The sequence below is a fragment of the Stegostoma tigrinum genome (assembly GCF_030684315.1).
Source record: "Stegostoma tigrinum isolate sSteTig4 chromosome 24 unlocalized genomic scaffold, sSteTig4.hap1 SUPER_24_unloc_2, whole genome shotgun sequence".
NCBI lineage: Eukaryota > Metazoa > Chordata > Chondrichthyes > Orectolobiformes > Stegostomatidae > Stegostoma > Stegostoma tigrinum.
Window position 1 is genome coordinate 32,704 of NW_026728042.1, and position 17,795 is coordinate 50,498.

The window sequence follows — 17,795 nt, forward strand, 5'->3', positions numbered from 1 at the left end:
TCCAGCCTCACATTTTATTATCTTGACTTGAGTCATCATTGTCACATGTGCCCAGGTACAGTGAAAAGTTTTCTTCTGCATGCAGTACAGACAGGTGATATCAAACAAGGCGCATTAGTGAAACGGAACATAGTGACAGCTACAGAGAAGATGCACAGAGAGCAAGATCAAAATTAGATTTAAGCTTTTCAGTGTCCTATTCAGATGTCCAATAACAGCGGTGAAGAAGCTGTTCTTGAATCTTTTCACGCATGTGGACAAACTTTTTTTACATCTTCCCTTCCGAAAAAGGGAGAAGAGAGTGTAATTGTGGGGTGAGAAGGGCCTTTCATTATGTCAGTTTCTTTCCCGAGGCAGCGGGAAGTAGAGGTGGAATCAACGAATGGAAGGCTGGTTTGCATGATGGACTATGCTGTGTTCATGACTCTGCAGTTTCTTGTGGTCTTCGGAAGAGCTGTTGCCAAACCATGCTGTGACATGCATCCAGATCGGATGCTTTCTCTGGTACATGAATGAAAGTTGACCTTGCGGACACTCCAAATTACCTTAGCCTGCTGGGGAAATAGAGACATTTGGTGTGCTTTTTTGCCCATTGCGACGATCTGGGTGGACCAGGAGAGATTGTTGGTGATCGACACTCTCAACTATCTCCACTTCAGCAACATCTCTCTGTGTCTGATGCAGGCGCTCACACACTCACATTCTGTCACCTATTCTGTCTATTTGTCTCTCCCTCTCTCCCTCATCGCCCATCTCTCTCTCTCGCTCTCTCTCTCGCTCTCTCTCTCGCTCTCTCGCTCGCTCGTGCTCTCTCTCTCTCGCGCTCTCTCTCTCTCGCGCTCTCTCTCTCGCGCTCTCTCTCTCTCGCGCTGTCTCTCTCTCTGGCGCTCTCTCTCTCTGGCGCTCTCTCTCTCTGGCGCTCTCTCTCTCTGGCGCTGTCTCTCTCTGGCGCTCTCTCTCTCTCGCGCTCTCTCTCTCGCTCTCTCTCTCTCTCTCGCGCTCTCTCTCTGTCTCGCGCTCTCTCTCTGTCTCGCGCTCTCTCTCTGTCTCGCGCTCTCTCTCTGTCTCGCGCTCTCTCTCTGTCTCGCGCTCTCTCTCTGTCTCGCGCTCTCTCTCTGTCTCGCGCTCTCTCTCTGTCTCGCGCTCTCTCTCTCTCTCGCGCTCTCTCTCTCTCTCTCGCGCTCTCTCTCTCTCTCTCTCGCGCTCTCTCTCTCTCTCTCGCGCTCTCTCTCTCTCTCTCGCGCTCTCTCTCCCTCCCCCGCTCCCCCAACCTCTCTGGCTTTCTCTCTCTCTCTCTCTCTCTCTCTCTCTCTCCCTCTCTCTCTCTCTCTCTCTCCCTCTCTCTCTCTCTCTCTTTTTCTCACACACCAACTCATTGCTCAGTATTCCATGGTATCTGAATTGTTGGAAGAATTAACTTAGACTGAGCGTGGATTTTCTCCCAAATTCGTTATGACAAAGCAGAACCAATTCTGCCTGGAAGAAGAAAGGCAGGAGCCATAATAATTAGGGATTGTTGTGATATGCATCCAGATAGGATGCTTTCTGTGGTACATCAATGAAAGTTGCCCTTGTGGGCACACGCAATTGCCTCAGCCTCCTGGGAAGTAGAGACAACGGTGTGCTTTTTGGCTCATTGCGAGGATGTGGATGGACCAGTGAACTAATCTAAGCCCATCCCCCTACACGATCCCATTATCATCCATATGCTTCTCCAAGGACTGTTGAAATGCCCCTAATGTGGCTGAGCTAACGGGGGTTCCACATCCTTACCACTCTCTGAGTAAAGAACCTGCCTCTGATATCTATCTCAAATCTATTATCCCTCACTGTTTAGCTGTGCCCCCTCATACAAGCTGACGTCATCATCCTCGGAAAAAGACCCACACTGTCCACCCTGTCTCATCCACTGATCATCTTGTATGTCTCTATTAAATCCCCTCTGAACCACCTTCTCTCCAATGAGTACAGACCCAAGTCCCTCTGCCTTTCTTCAGAAGACCTTCACTCCGGACCAGGCAACATCTCCTCTGCACCTTTTCCAATGCTTCCGCATCCTTCCTGTAATGGGCCGACCAGAACTGTCCGCAATATTCCCAATGAGACCGCACCAGTTTTTTGGACAGTTGCTCTGGATCTCAATCCCACTGCCAATAAAACCTAAAACACCGGAAGCCGCCTTCACAGCACTATCAACCTGGATGGCAATTTTCAGGAATCGACATAGATGGACACCCTCTGCACAGCAACACTACCAAGAATCTTTCCATTGACCCAATATTCTGCCTTCCTATTATTCATCCCAAAGTGAATCACCTCACATTTATCCGCATTGAACTCCATCTGCCACCTTTCCGCCCAATTCTGCAGTTCATCCAAGTCTACCTGTCACCTGCAACATTCTTCCACATTGTCCACCACTCCACCGACTTGAGTGTCATCTGCAAACTTACTAACCGATCTACCAATGCCTCCATCCAAGTCATTTCTAAAAATGACAAACAGCAGTGGTCCCAAAACAGATCCTTGAGACAAACCAGTAGTAACCAGACTCCAGGCTGAATATTTTCTATCAACCACCACTGGTTGCCCCCTTCGCCAAAGCCAGTTTCTAATCCGACCTGCTAAATCTCCCCCAATCCCATGTCTCCATGTTTTCTCCAATAGCCTACCATGTGGAACCTTATCGAAGGCTTTACTGAAGTCCATGTCCACCACGTCAACTGCCCGACCCTCATCCACGTGCTTGGTCACCTTCCAAAATTACTCAATGAGGCTTGTGAGACACGACCTGCCCTTGACAAATCCATGTCGACTATCTCCCATCAAATTGGTGCTTGCTCGATGATTATAAATCCTATCTCTTATAATCCTTTCCAAAACTTTTCCTGCAACAGACGGAAGGCTCACTGGGTTTATAATTACCTGGGTCATCTCTACTGCCCTCTTTGAACAAGGGCACAACATTTGCAACCCTCCAGCCTTCTGGTACTAAACCTGTAGACAATGAGGATTGAAAGATCAAGGCCAAAGGCTCTGCCACCTCCTCCGTGGCCTCCCAGAGAATCTGAAAGTTTCGAAGGATGATGCGTTGTATCTGGAGGTTGGTGGGGTGGTACGTTAGGATGAGGGAGACTTTGTTTTGGTTGTTGTCGCGGGGTGGGGTGAGAGGGATTTGTTGCAGGAAATGCTGGAGACACGGTCGAGGGCGTTATCAACCACAGAGCGGGGCAAGTTGTGGTCCTTGAAAAATGAGGACATCTGAGATATACGGGAATAGAATACCTCATCCTGTGAGTGCAGATGCAGAGGCAAAGGAATGGGGAATAGGGGATGAATTGTTGCAGGAATATGGTGGGAGGAGGTGTAATCTTGGTAGCTGTGGGAATTGGTGGAGTTGAAATGGATATTTGTTTCTCAGTGGTTGGAAATAGAGTGGTCCAGGTAGGAGAGACAGGTATCAGAGATTGTCCAGGTTAACTTCAAGTTGGGGAGGAAGGTGTTGGTGAAGTGGATGAACTGTTAGAGCCCCTTGTGGGAACACGAGGCGGTGCCGATACAGTCATCAATGTAACGGAGGAAGAGGTGGGGTTGAGGGCCAGTGTAGGTACGGAAGAGGGAGCGTTCCATGTAACCTACAAAGAGGCAGGCATAGCTTGGGCCCATTTGGCTACCCTGGCCACCCTCTTTGTCTGTAGGAAGTGGGAGGAATTGAAAGAGAAACTGTTGAGGGTTGTTCAAGGACCGGAACTTCCCCCTCCTCAGTGGTCAAAAACACCCTCGACCGTGTCACCCGCGTTTCCCGCAACTCATCCCTCTCACCCGCACCCCATAATAACTACCAAAACAGTGTCCTCGTCGCCCTCACGTACCACCCCACCAACATCTGGATTCAATGCGTCGTCCTCCGACCCTTCTGCCATCCGCAATCCGACCCCACCACCAAAGACGTTTTTCCCACCACCCTTAGGTGACCCCCTTATCCGTTCCACACTCCCCTCTAGCACTCCCGACACCCAGCACTTTTCCCTGCATATCCATAAATGTTGTCATCACAACGTTGAAAATTCACTGGTCCCGATACCTCCCCCACCATCCCAGGCCCCAGGAAGAATTTCCTCATCAAACAGATGTTTACCTGCACATCTGCTAATGTGGTAGACTGTATCCACTGTTGCCATTGTGGCCCCCTCTACATCGGGGAAACCAAACAGAGGTTTGGGGACCGCTTCACCTGTGCTCAGTTTGCACGAAAGAACTGCACCTCCCAGTCGTGAACTGTTTCGACTCTCCCTACCAATCCTCAGGTAACATGTCCATCCTGGGCCTCCTGCAGTGCCACAACGATGCCACCTGAAGGTTGCAGGAGCAGCACCTCATATTGCGCTTGGGAACCCTGCACTCCATGGTATCAATGTGGACTTCACAAGCTTCAAAATCACCCCTCCCCCTCCCGCATCCCAAAACCAGCCCACCTATCCCATCCTGCCACCTCAAACCCCACCCCCATTTCCTGCCTCCTAACCTCTTCCCGCCCCGGAGACCTGTTCGTCCTCCCCGGACTGACCTCTCCCCTCCCTACCTCCCCACCTACATTCACCTCTGCTGGCTCCATCCCCACCTCTTGAACTTGTCTGTCTCCTCTCCACCTATCTTCTCCTCTATCCATCTTTGATCCGCCTCCCCCTCTCTCACTATTTATTTCAGAACTCTCTCCCCCTACCCCTTTTCTGATGAAAGGTCTCGGCCCAACATGTCAGCTTTTGTGCTCCTCAGATGCTGCTTGGCCTGCTGTGTTCATCCAGCTGCACACTTTGTTATCTCTACATCTCTTAACAACCTCATTAAGTGAGTTCGAGAGAGAACTATGCAGGGTAGACTTTGGGTTTATCATTCTAACTTGCCAGTCCTGAAAGATGAAAGTTGGTTTGTGTTGGATGTTTGTCTCATAGCTACGAAAGATACACTGAAAGGATTTTTCAAATCTTTTGTTGAGAATTGTACCCATTTAGTCACTAATCCTTTTCCTTTTTTAAAGCTTCCTTGGTAGTGACAAATTTCAAATATCTGCGGAATTTTATTTGGCTTTGTATTGGTTCTCTGTGATTCTCTGTTCATGGCTCCACGACCTGCTAGCTAATTACAGAATTTATCATTGATGTGCTTCAGTCTTATATATCCCAATTTCAGGAGAAAGTCCAGAGAGACCTTTGAAAGGAAAGGGGTTTAGAAAGAAAATCTATCGATCAAAATCATGAACAGTTGATAAATTATTTGCACTTCATATTTCCAGAACCTACCCCGGAAGAGAGAGCCCAGAGAATTGCCAAAGCTGTCCGCAAACAGTCAACAGAAGTGAAGGAAAATTGGGAGCAATTGAAAACCCGTGCGAGCAACTGGCAGAAACAGGTGGAAAAGGCGTTGGAGAAACTTCAAGAACTGCAGAAAGCGCTGGATGATCTTGAGGCTCATGTGATAACAGCTGAGGGGGTCCACACTGATTGGCAACCTGTGGGTGACCTGCTTCTTGACTCATTGCAGGATCACATTGATAAAACCACAGTAAGTGCAATTACATTACACTTCACTTATGAACAGATGTAACCAGAATGTTGTATCGAGACGATCAGTAATATGAGTACTTCAGTAATATTGATTGAATGGTTGTTAACTGAATTTGCAAATTAAAACTTAGTTGAGCATGCCTTCTGATGGTATCACAACATGAATATCAGTATAATTGAGGATTCTGTTAGTCAGTGACATCAGCTGAGTTATCTGCTTGTTGCCATGTTATCAGGGTTAAAGGTCAAGTCTGAGCACGCCATTTGGCGACTCCTTAGAGAGAGACAACTGGTTATGATTTAACCTGAAGATCACCATGCCTCAGTCAAGTAGAGCGGTTGAGGCGAAGACCCTTTGTGGTAAGCTCACTGGTACGGCAATTGAGCCCTCTCTGCAGGGCATCACTCTGCATCACAAACCAACTGAATTTGAATAGAGTTGAGGATTGGAGAGCAATCCATGCAATTATTTTTTTTAATGAATGTTTCTCACTGGGACTCTCTCACTGGCAAACTTTTTAAAAGCCAGCTCAGCCATACAGGCGAGATCAGTTCCTGATCTCAGCTGAATTTTTTGACCTGGGGTGGGTCAGCGTTAGGAGTTCAGTGATTGGAATGAATTCTCATGAAGTTAGCGAGAGGGATACTACACGTGAATAGATCGATGTTTTGAGAAGAGGATGAGATATGAGCAAAAGTTTAATTGATGTGGAAGACCAGCCACAATCATCATCGACGGTGGAGCAGGCTTGAGCGGCCATGCAACATTGTGCTGCCGCTATTTGACTTGTTCTGTGGAAAGGAAGGAAAATGGTCCAAGTGTCAAAAATGATGAAGACCACATCATTCTACAACCTCAAAATTTAATTGTGTTTAGCATATTATCACTCCTAGTACCCCTAAATCCTGGTCTATCATCTCAGCAGCTCGACTCTGCCCAAAAGCTGGTTACTTGTGACATTTTTGAGGGATCTTCCCAAGTCTGAAAATCATTTTTGTTTTTGTAGAATCAGAGTTGGCCAGTGTGGAAGGAGGTCGTTTGGCATATCATAGCTCTTTGAAGTAACTCCCCAATTCGTCCCCCTCTGCTTGGCAATGACTTGAACCACTTATAAAATCTCTTTAATGGAGGGAAACTTTGAAGGCGTCTGAAAGGAGTATTCACAATCCCAGAATACAACTGAGCCTTATTAAGTTGTTAGTTCTGACGGTCAAGAGCTTGATGAAAGAGGATTGTTTTAAAAAGTGCCTTAAAAGAGAAAACGTACAGAGGCTAAGAGGTGTAGGAAGTTAGCGAGTTTTGAGAAGATTTGTTGCTCGGGTTGAGGTTCGGGATGTGAGTTTGCTCGCTGAAGGTGCAGGAAGTCTCTTCTTGGGTTTGAAGCCGACACAATTAAATGTTTGGCAACTAGTAGTGGGCCGTTTAAAATCAAGAGTGGGCAAGAGGACATAATTAGACGAGTGCAGATATCCTGAAGTATAGTTGGACTGGTGGAGATTACGAAAATAGCGATAGGCATAGCCAAGGAACGATTTGTAAACAAAAATGAGAATTTAATAAAATTACTGTTAATAGTATCAGTCAGGTAGAAAGTACAGAGAAGAGGATTTGGTTCAAGGTGAGACTCGGGCAGTGGAGTTTTAGACGACGTCAAGTTTTCAATGGGCAAATGTGGGACTCCAACAGGGAATGCATTGGAATTGTCAGGTCCAGAAGTGAAGTAGTTCCAGATGAAGGTTTCACTGCTAATGAGCCAAGACAAGAGACAGGTTGGCAGGATTGAAAAGATGTAAAGAGACAGCTTTAGGGATTGCATGAATGTGTGGTCGGACGTTCATCATGGGATAAACAAGATGCCAAGGTTGTGCTGAGACAAGCGTAATATTACATTGTTGCCAAGGCGGAGTAATGCAATCAGTAGGTAGTGAATAGAGATTGGTGTGGGGACCACAAAGTGGTCTTCCCAGTTTTAAATTGTTATCTCTACATAGTTGCGCAACTTAATGTTCTGTTCAAAAGGCATTACTGACAAGGAAACAGAAGTTAGCCATTTGTTTACTTGTCAATATATCTTGATTTTTCCACCATGTTCTCCAATTAATAACACAACATGTGCACTGTACGAACTGAACTGTTCAAACCTTAAAAGGAGATGTTAAAATTGTGGAATATAAAGTTAAATTTATTTCATTGAAAATTTGAATAAATTACATGAAGGTTTGACCAAGACTGCAAGGAATTAGATGGAACATCAGATGAATAAAACAAGCAGTCGTAAGGTGGTATGAGCTGGACGCTCCTGAAGAAAGAGAACGCAGCCAACCTTTCTTCCATCAGGGGGATTAATTGTGTGGTGTCAGACACAGTCGATTCAATCATTCCTTCTGTCTTTACTGTCTGACTGGACTGTGGTTGTAATATTTCCTTTTTTAAACGCTCAAGGTTAGACATACTTCACTTGACATTCTCATTTTATAAATTTTAAGAAGTTGACTTATTGTCAAGTCACGGTAGGATTGAAAACACATTCTATAAGTGTTTGAAGTCAGAAGTCAAATGACACCAGCTTATAGTCCAACAGGTTCATTTGAAATCACACAAGCTTTTGGAGTGCAGCCCCTTCATCAGGTGCAGTTCGTGAGGTGACCACAGAGAGACACAGCTTATAAGCAGAGAGATCAAAAGATCATAGAATTGGCGTGAGTGGAGTGTCAGATAATAACTCTATACAGGTGACCAAGAGTGTTAGAGGCAAGTAAAGCGTTTATAAAGTCAATGTCAGTGCTGTGTTGTCATGATAATCAGGCAGCGCAACAGGAATGTACAAAAGGTGACATCTCAGGTCAGACTCTGACTTGAAGTTTAGAGGCTTGTGTTCAGAATCTGTCTGAGAGTTTTAACCTTTGTTTCAAAAGCAAGAATTTATAAGATACCACACTGACTGCAACTACAAGTTGTGTGTTTCTTCAACAAAATATCTGCAAACAAACAAACATCCTGGATGAAGATTTATTATCTGACACTCCACTCACACCAGTTGCAGGATGTTTTGATCTGTCTGCTTATCAATTGTGTGTCTGTGTGTTTACCTCCCTGACCGCACCTGATGAAGGGACTGCACTCCCAAAGCTTGTGTGATTTCAAATAAACCTGTCAGATTATAACCTGATGTCATGTGAGCTCTGACTTTGTCTATCCTAGTCCAACACCAGCACCTCCACATTATAACTGTTTGGAACCAAGTCAGTGCAACAGGTACATATCGAACATTTGACTTCGGAAGAATGCCTAGTGCTGAAAAATTCATTAATAACAAAGGATTTCTTCATTGTGCCATCTATCGTAACATGCTGCGTCTCACAGTCAGAATGAAAGGATGGCCACTTGAATTTCGCAGGGCCAAGAACAGTTATGGACATTTTTAGCATGGGAGGAGGCCATTCAACCTATTTTATCTGTCCCAGCTCTCTCCCAGCACAAGAAAATTAATCCTTCTCTCGAACTCATTCCACATATTTCACAGAATTGAAATATATAGGTACATACTTAGGAGTTTTTAACATCAAGTGAGCAGTTCTCGCACTTCACCTTGTCACTAAAAATGGAAAACGTGACTTACAAAGAGTGGGTCTTTATTTTGTTCTGTTTTGATGATGAAGCAGATGCAAGTCGAAGTGCTGGAACTGGCCTCTTGAACTTACCAACTGTTCAACGTGTATAAAATGATTTCTGTGCGCATCTACTAAAAGCAGTTTTATGGAAGGAAAAGGAACCAAAGAAGATTTGGTGTATTGTGCTTGATGCTATTATACGCCAACCTGTGAAAACAGAACTCTACGACTGAGTGTTGAGTTCTGAGAGGGGGCTATCTTGTTTGAATTTACATTGCTAAGCCTAGGCCTATTTTCCCAACAGCAAAATTGGTAATCCAGCAAGAAATGGAAATTTCTCACATTTGTTGGCTGTAAGTGTCTGTTTAAAGTTTCCTTATATACAGGTGCTTAACCTGCTTTTACAGTTGGAACATTTGTTGTGCCAATGAAAATTTTTTGAATGGTTTCACCTCCAGTTTTCCTGTTTATACATATTTGGTATTTTTTCAGGGTGAGGACTATCTGCAAAATCTGAGATTGGGTTTTGAAAGACAGCAGCCTTTGTTTTGGAGAGATAATGGGAACTGCAGATGCTGGAGAATGCGAGATAACACCGTGTGGAACTGGATGAAGACAGCAGGCCAAGCAGCATCTCAGGAGCACAAAAGCTGACGTTTCGGGCCGAGAACCTTCTTCAGAAAATGGGGAGGGGGTGCGGGTTCTGGAATAAATAGGGAGAGAGGGGGAGGCGGATGGAAGATGGATGGAGGAGAAGATAGGTGGAGAGGAGAGTATGGGTAGGGAGGCAGGGAGGGGATAGGTCAGTCTGGGGAGGCCAGACAGGTCAAGGGAGCGGGATGAGGGGAAATAGGGGTGCGGCATGAGGTGGGAGGGGGGATGGGTGAGAGGAAGAATAGGTTTGGGAGGCAGGGACGAGCTGGGCTGGTTTTGGGATGCAGTGGCAGGACAGGAGATTTGGAAGCTTGTGAAATCCACACTGATACCATTGGGCTGCAGGGTTCCCAAGCAGAATATGAGTTGCTGTTCCTGCAACCTTCGGGTGGCGTCATTATGGCACTGCAGGAGGTCCAGGTTGGACATGTCCTCTCAGGAATGGGAGGGGGGAGTTGAAATGGTTCGTGACTGGGAGGTGCAGTTGTTTATTGCAAACTGAGCGTAGGTGTTCTGAAAAGCGGCCCCCAAGCCTCTGCATCGTTTCCCCAATGTGGAGGAAGCCACAACGGGGACAGCGGATGTTTTGGATATTTCTTAAGCATTGATTTTCATTCAGAGTTGGTTGGATTTTGCTGAAGCAATAGACATAACTCACTATGACATAGACAATGTCAGAGTTAATGTTTCGCGTCCTGTGACCCTTCCTCAGATCTCACTCTTCACTGATGCTGCCAGACCTGCTGAGCTTTTCCAGCAACTTCTGCTTTTGTTGCTGATTTACAGTGCCCACAGTTAGAACATAGAACAGTACAGCACAGAAAAGGCCCTTCAGCCCACAATGTTGTGCCGACCATTGATCCTCATGTATGCACCCTCAAATTTCTGTGACCATATACATGTCCAGCAGTCTCTCAAATGACCCCAATGACCTTGCTTCCACAACTGCTGCTGGCAACGCATTCCATGCTCTCACAACTCTCTGCGTAAAGAACCTGCCTCTGACATCCCCTCTTTCCTTTCCACCAACCAGCTTAAAACTATGACCCCTCGTGCTAGCCATTTCTGCCCTGGGAAATAGTCTCTGGCTATCAACTCTATCTATGCCTCTCGTTATCTTGTATACCTCAATTAGGTCCCCTCTCCTCCTCCTTTTCTCCCATGAAAAGAGACCGAGCTCAGTCAACCTCTCTTCATAAGATAAGCCCTCCAGTCCAGGCAGCATCCTGGTAAACCTCCTCTGAACCCTCTCCAAAGCATCCACATCTTTCCTATAATAGGGCGCCCAGAACTGGACGCAGTATTCCAAGTGCGGTCTAACCAAAGTTTTATAGAGCTGCAACAAGATCTCACGACTCTGAAACTCAATCCCCCTGTAACTGAAAGCCAAAACACCATATGCTTTCTTAACAACCCTGTCCACTTGGGTGGCCATTTTAAGGGATCTATGTATCTGCACACCAAGATCCCTCTGTTCCTCCACGCTGCCAAGAATCCTATCCTTAATCCTGTACTCAGCTTTCAAATTCGACCTTCCAAAATGCATCACCTCGCATTTATCCAGGTTGAACTCCATCTGCCACCTCTCAGCCCATCTCTGCATCCTGTCAATGTCCCGCTGCAGCCTACAGCAGCCCTCTACACTGCCAACGACACCTCCGACCTTTGTGTCGTCTGCGAACTTGCTGACCCATCCTTCAATTCCCTCGTCCAAGTCATTAATAAAAATTACAAACAGTAGAGGCCCAAGGACAGAGCCCTGTGGAACTCCACTCACCACTGACTTCCAGGCAGAATATTTTCCTTCTACTACCACTCGCTGTCTTCTGTTGGCCAGCCAATTCTGTATCCAAGCAGCTAAGTTCCCCTGTATCCCATTCCTCCTGACCTTCTGAATGAGCCTACCATGGGGAACCTTATCAAATGCCTTACTGAAGTCCATATACACCACATCCACAGCTCGACCCTCATCAACCTTTCTAGTCACATCCTCAAAAAACTCGATAAGGTTTGTAAGGCATGACCTACCCCTCACAAAGCCATGTTGACTGTATTTGATCAAACCATGCTCTTCCAGATGGTCATAAATCTTATCCCTCAGAATCCTTTCTAACACCTTGCAGACGACAGACGTGAGACTTAGCGGTCTATAATTGCCAGGGATTTCCCTATTTCCTTTCTTGAAGAGAGGAATTACATTTGCCTCTCTCCAGTCCTCAGGTACGACTCCAGTGGAGAGCGAGGATGCAAAGATCTTCGCAAGTGGCGAAGCAATTGCATTTCTCGCTTCCCAAAGCAGCCGAGGACAAATCTGAGCCGGGCCTGGCGACTTGTCAATCTTAATGTTTGACAAAATTTTCAGCACATCAGCTTCGTCTATCTCTATCCATTCCAGCATGCACACCTGCTCTTCAAAGGTTTCATTCACTACAAAGTTCGTTTCTTTCGTAAAGACAGAAGCAAAAAACTCATTTAGGGCTTCCCCTCCCTCCTCAGGCTCCACACACAAGTTCCCTATGCCATCCCTGATCGGCCCTATGACGCAGGCAAAACTCTATCTCTGCAGGTAGCATGATGCTGTGTTCTCAAACTTCCCTGCCTTTTTGTAATATAATATTGTCTTTTTAGGACAGAAGTGGCTTTTTTTTGTTTGTTTTAACTTCTGCACATACTTTCTATGCATGTTAAAATTCTACACCTTTTCAGTTCACTGCAGTGCTGCATAATGAAGACTTGGAACAATTTTTTTTATAAAGTAGAAAATCAGTGTGGTTTGTTTTCCAAAATGTGATGTGTAAGTGCAACACTTAACAGTGTGTTCATCAAACTATTGTTTCCTTTGATCTTTGTGTTGCAGAAATTTCTAGAATCATTTCATATATATTTTTCTTGATATATTTTAGCAGCTTTCCTGGAGCAAGTCTGGTTTCCTTCGGATGAGACGACTTTCAGACATACTCGCTTTATTATGAGATTTAATTGCGGTAAAATGAGGAGGATTTTTATTCACTGAGACACACGTGACTATATGTTTAAAGCATTGGAAAATGCGTTCTGTTCGGACTGTCATGTTATCTGGTGTTTGTACCAGGCTTTCCGATTAAATGCAAGTGATTAAGGATGCTAATGATGCCACATGTTATTACAAGAGGAAATGAACATTCAAGTCAGGATTTTATGCCACATTTATACATAGCATAGACCATGCAGCATGGATGCAGTGACTGAGTGAAATGGGATGCAGTGACTGAGTGAAATGGGATGCAGTGACTGAGTGAAATGCGATGCAGTGACTGAGTGAATTGGGATGCAGTGACTGAGTGAAATAGGGATGCAGTGTCGGAGGGAAATAGGGATGCAGTGACTGAGACAAATGGGATGCACTGACAGATGGAAATGGGAGACAGTGCCTCAGTGAAATGCTCACAACGAATTGCCCCCTCCAGTCCTGACCCGCTCTCAGCAACTTGCCCCCTCTGTCCTGCCCCGCTCACAGCGACTTTCCCCATCCGTCCTGACCCGCTAACAGCGAATTGTCCCCTCCGTTCTGACCCACTCGCAGCGACCTACCCCTGCAGTCGTGACCCGCTCACACCGACTAGCGCCTGCAGTCCTGACCCGCTCACACCTAAATCTTTTCTGAATCCTTTCCGGTTTCACAACATCTTTCCGACAGCAGGGAGACTGGAATTAGAAACAGTATTCCAATGGAGGCTGAATCAGTGTCCTTTACAGCTGCAGGTGACCTAATGAGATGTGTTCACATTCCTTCTTGAAGAGGCTCAAGGAGAGCTCTGTGCTCAGTAGCCTGAAGGATGAACATAGCTCGATAAGTTTGTCTCAATCTGACATCCTGAAGCTCAGCAAATCCTTTTAAGCCAGTCCCTTTGACACTCTGCCCACAGACAGTGCCGTGACTCCCAGTCATTCCTGTCCTCGATCCTGGGGGTCTTTGACAACACCAAGCAGGAGAGCCTGGACTGACCATTATCTCTGGATGAGCTGGGGAAGGCCTTCGAGTCCTTAGAAAAGAATAAAACTGTGGGAGGTGATGCCTTTCCAGCTGAGTTGTATTCAGCTCTTTGGGGGTTGAGTGGCCAGGGCCTGCTGGAGCTTGGTGTTGTCAGGATGTCAGATTGAGACAAACGTATCGAGCTCTGTTCATCCTTCAGGCTGCTGGAGCTGTACGACAGTATGCTTCTGTCAGGTACAATGCGCAAATCCATGAGGAATGGTATCATCACCCTGACCTACAAGTGGAAGGGAGTGAGGGAGGAAGTTAGAAATCAGCGACCAAGATAATTGGCGAGTGCAGCCTACAAAATCCTGTCTCAGTCATGTGTAACTGGGTCAGGTCTGCTCTGCGATTGGTGATTGACCCTGACCAAACCTGTGCTGCAGGGGACAGGACGATCTCTGAGAGCCTCGCGCTCCTAGGGATACGATCACCGGCAGGCAGAACAGAGGGGTGGATACCTGCCTCATCAGCCTGGACCAAGAGAAGGCCTTTGGCAGGATATTGCAGACCAACATGTGGGATGTGCTTTATAAAATGGGCTTTGGGGAGAGAATCTGCAATTGGGCCCGACAGATCTGCACCGACATCATTAGCGCAGTCTCAATCTGCGTATGGGAATCACAGAGCTTACCCATCAGATCCAGGGTCTGGCAGGGCTGCCCACTCTATCGAGCCCTTTGCTGAGTCCATCAGTAAGGATGTGAGCCTGAGAAGTGTGATTATTCCAGGTAGAGCGGGCCTGCAGGCCAAAGCGTCCCTGTAAGATAACAATGTCACCAAACTCTGCTCAGCCCCAGTGTCAGTGCGCAGGTTCATGAGCAGCTGTGACCCTTTCAAACTGGCCTCGGGAGCCACGGTAAATCGAGACAAGAGTGAGGCCATGTTCTTTGGGATCTGGCCTGAATGACCCTTCATTCCCTTCACCGTCAGGGCAGATTACCCAAAAGTGCTGGGCACACAGTTCAGAGAGCCTGGGGCGTGCAGAAAGCCTTGGGAGGTGCACATTGTGGGTCAAATCCTGGTCATCAGGTGTGAGGCACTCTGTTGTTGTGCATGGCACAGTTCTGGCCCATCACCCACACTGCACTGTTTCCCTCATCCGAGCCATCTTCCATTCCTACTGGAAGCCTAAGATAGACCGTGTCTGCAACAACTCCATGTACTAAGCTCTGGCTAAGTGGGGGAAGAACGTACCCAATGTCACCCTCATCCTGATGTCCACCTTGTTGTGCATTAAGCTGTGTGTAGACTCTCAGTACGCAAAGACCAAGTGTCACTATGTACTGAGTTCCGACCTGATCCCAGTGTTGCGAACGAAGGGACTGGCCTCTCTGCCACGGAAAGCTCCAAGTAGTTGGACCGTTCTATAACATATGTCCTTTGTTGTGAAATTTGCAAAGAAACAAACGTCTGACCGCCAGTCCATCAGGTCGTGGTCAGCACGCAGCATGCTCGAGATCCCGTGGGAAAAGGAGAGGCTGGATCCTGTCGTGTGGTTCCCAGAGCAGACTGACAAAGTCATTTGGTACAATGTCTCATCATCAGAACTTTCCAACAAACAACAAAACATAGATTGGCGGGTGGTGAGAATCCTGTCAGATTGTTTATGTGCGCCTTGTTGGCCTGTGCCACAGTGCACTGCCCTGGAAGTGGCTGTGGGTGAAACCCGAAACATCAGCTTTCCTGCTGCTCTGATGCTGGCTGTCGTGCTGTGTTCATCCAGCCCACACCCAGTTATCGCAGACTCCAGCATGAGCAGTTCCTACTCTCTCTCGGCTCAGTGTGAGACCTTTTACAGTTACCGTATAGCTACAGGGAGTGTGTGGATGAGGCCAGGCTCAATGTTTACCTTCAGCATATAGTTATTGGGAGGTGCACGGATGAGGACAGACTTGCTGTGAGACTGTTCACAGTCACCGTATAGTAAGTCGGAAGCATGGAGATGAGGCCAGGCCCACTGTGATACTGTTTACAATCACTGTTTAGTTTCTGGGAGGAGTGTAAATAAGGCCATGCTCGGTGTGAGACTGTTTTGTGTCCCTGTATAATTACTGGAGGTGTGTCAATGAGGTGAGGGCAATTGTCAGACCGTTTACAGTCAAGTAGGACTTCCTGTGAGTTGTGCGAATGAGGCCAGGGCCACTGTGAGACCATTTACAGTCACCGCATCATGACGCGGAAGCGTGTAGATGCTGCCAGGCTCCCTGTCAGTAACCAGGTGGTGTGTCCACGAGGCATAACTGGGATGCACTAAAAGCTTGGGGCATAACTGGGACGATGGGGCTGCTGCTGCCGAGGCACAGTCGGGAAGGACCACTGTCTGAGGTTTTCCTGCTGAAGGTAAATGAGGGTCCATTCAGTTGTCGGACCCTCCCCGTGTCTCACATGTATGTAAATATTTTTGTTGTATGTCTAAGAGAGGTCTTTGGTTCATTGGGTGGAGCCAAAGTCCAATGCTTTATTTGTTTATTTGATATGCAGCTGGACAGAACGCAACTGCAGTTGTGACATTGCACATATACAAAGAGATTTCTTGTGAAAAAGGTGTATTTTTCAAATCAGAAATGTGACTGGGAGGAGTGTGGATGAGCCCAGGCTCACTGTGGGTCTGGTTACGGTCACCACATTGTCACTAAGATGTGTGTATATGAGGCATGGCTGGCTGTGAGACTGTGAAAAATCACTAATTAATAAGAGTTTGTTTCTTCAATTATTTGTTGGATGTGTGTGTCACTGACTGGTCCAGCATTTATTGCCCATCCCTAATTGCCCTGGAGATGTTGGTGGTGAGCTGCCTTCTCGAACCGCTGCAGTTCGCCTGTTGTGGGTTGCCCCCACAGTGCCATGAGGGAGGGAATTCCCATCTTTTGAACAGTCGCAGTGAAGGATTCCGGATATATTTCTAAATCAGAATCACGAGTGGCTTGGAGTGGGATTGAAGGAGGTGTTCCCGTGTACTTGATGCCCTTGTCCTTCGAGATGGAAGCTGTCATGGGTTTGGAAGGGACTGCATGAGGAGCTTTGGCGAATTTCTGCCGTGCATCTTGTGGATCGTACACAGTGCTGCTGAGGCCGCTCATCATTGGTGGTGGAGGGAGTGGATGATTGTCGATATCGTGCCAGTCAACTGGGCTGCTTTGTCCTGGATGGAGTCAAGCTTCTTGCATGTTGTTACAGATGCAGCCATCCTGGTAAATCGGGAGCGTTCCATCACAGTCCTGAATTATGCCTTGCAGACAGTGGACACGTTCTGGGGAATCAGGAGGTGGGTTAGTCGCCGCAGCATTCCTCACCTCTGACCTGCTCTTGTAGTCACTGTGTTTATGTGGTGCGTCTGGTTCAGTTTTTGTTCAAAGCTCACCCCCATGACGGTGACAGTGTGGGATGCAGTGAATGTAACAAATTGTTTGTCAAGGGGTGGTTGTCTCTTGTTGGTGACGGTCATTGCCTGGTATTTCTGTGGTGTGAACGTAACTTCCACTTGTCTGACCAAGCCTGGGTATTGCCCAGATCGAGTTGCATTTGGACAAGGACTGCTTTAGGATCTGAGGAATCATGAATGATGCTGAACATTGTGCAATCATCAGGAACATCCCAACTTCTGGCCTTATGATGAACGCAAGTTCATTGATGAAGCAGCTGAAGATGGTTATATCTCGGACACTGCCACGAGAAACTCCTGCAGGGATCCCCTGGAGCTAAGATATCTGACCTCCAATAAGATCATTCATTTTTCTGCGTGCCAGGTATGACTCCAGCAAGTGGAGAATTTGTCCCCTTATACCCATTGAGTCCAGTTTTGCTCGGGCTTCTTGATGCCACATTTGGTCAAATGTAGTCTTGTTGTAAAGGGCTGGAGCTCTCACTTCCCCTCTGGAATGCAGCTGTATTGTCCATGTTTGAACCAAGGCTGTAATGAGGTCAGGAGCTGAGCTGCCCTGACGTAA

The 17,795-nt window shown here is 46.8% G+C and overlaps 1 protein-coding gene across 5 annotated transcripts in view; it reads left to right on the top strand.

The window, feature by feature from the left end:
- The window catches only part of LOC132207540 (utrophin-like), a 39,578-nt gene extending 26,626 nt beyond the window's left edge, over positions 1-12,952 (top strand). For 4 of the 5 annotated variants that reach the window (XR_009443523.1, XM_059643496.1, XM_059643494.1 and 1 more), the window contains 2 exons: positions 5,294-5,562; positions 9,669-12,952. Coding sequence is in view for 4 of the 5 variants with exons in the window: in XM_059643496.1 (XP_059499479.1) it covers positions 5,294-5,562; positions 9,669-9,830 (431 nt within the window). In the remaining variant the exon portion in view is untranslated. Of the gene's footprint in view, positions 1-5,293; positions 5,567-9,668 lie in introns of all 5 variants that reach the window. The other variant, XM_059643495.1, reaches the window with a different exon arrangement.
- The last annotated feature ends 4,843 nt before the right edge of the window (positions 12,953-17,795 follow it).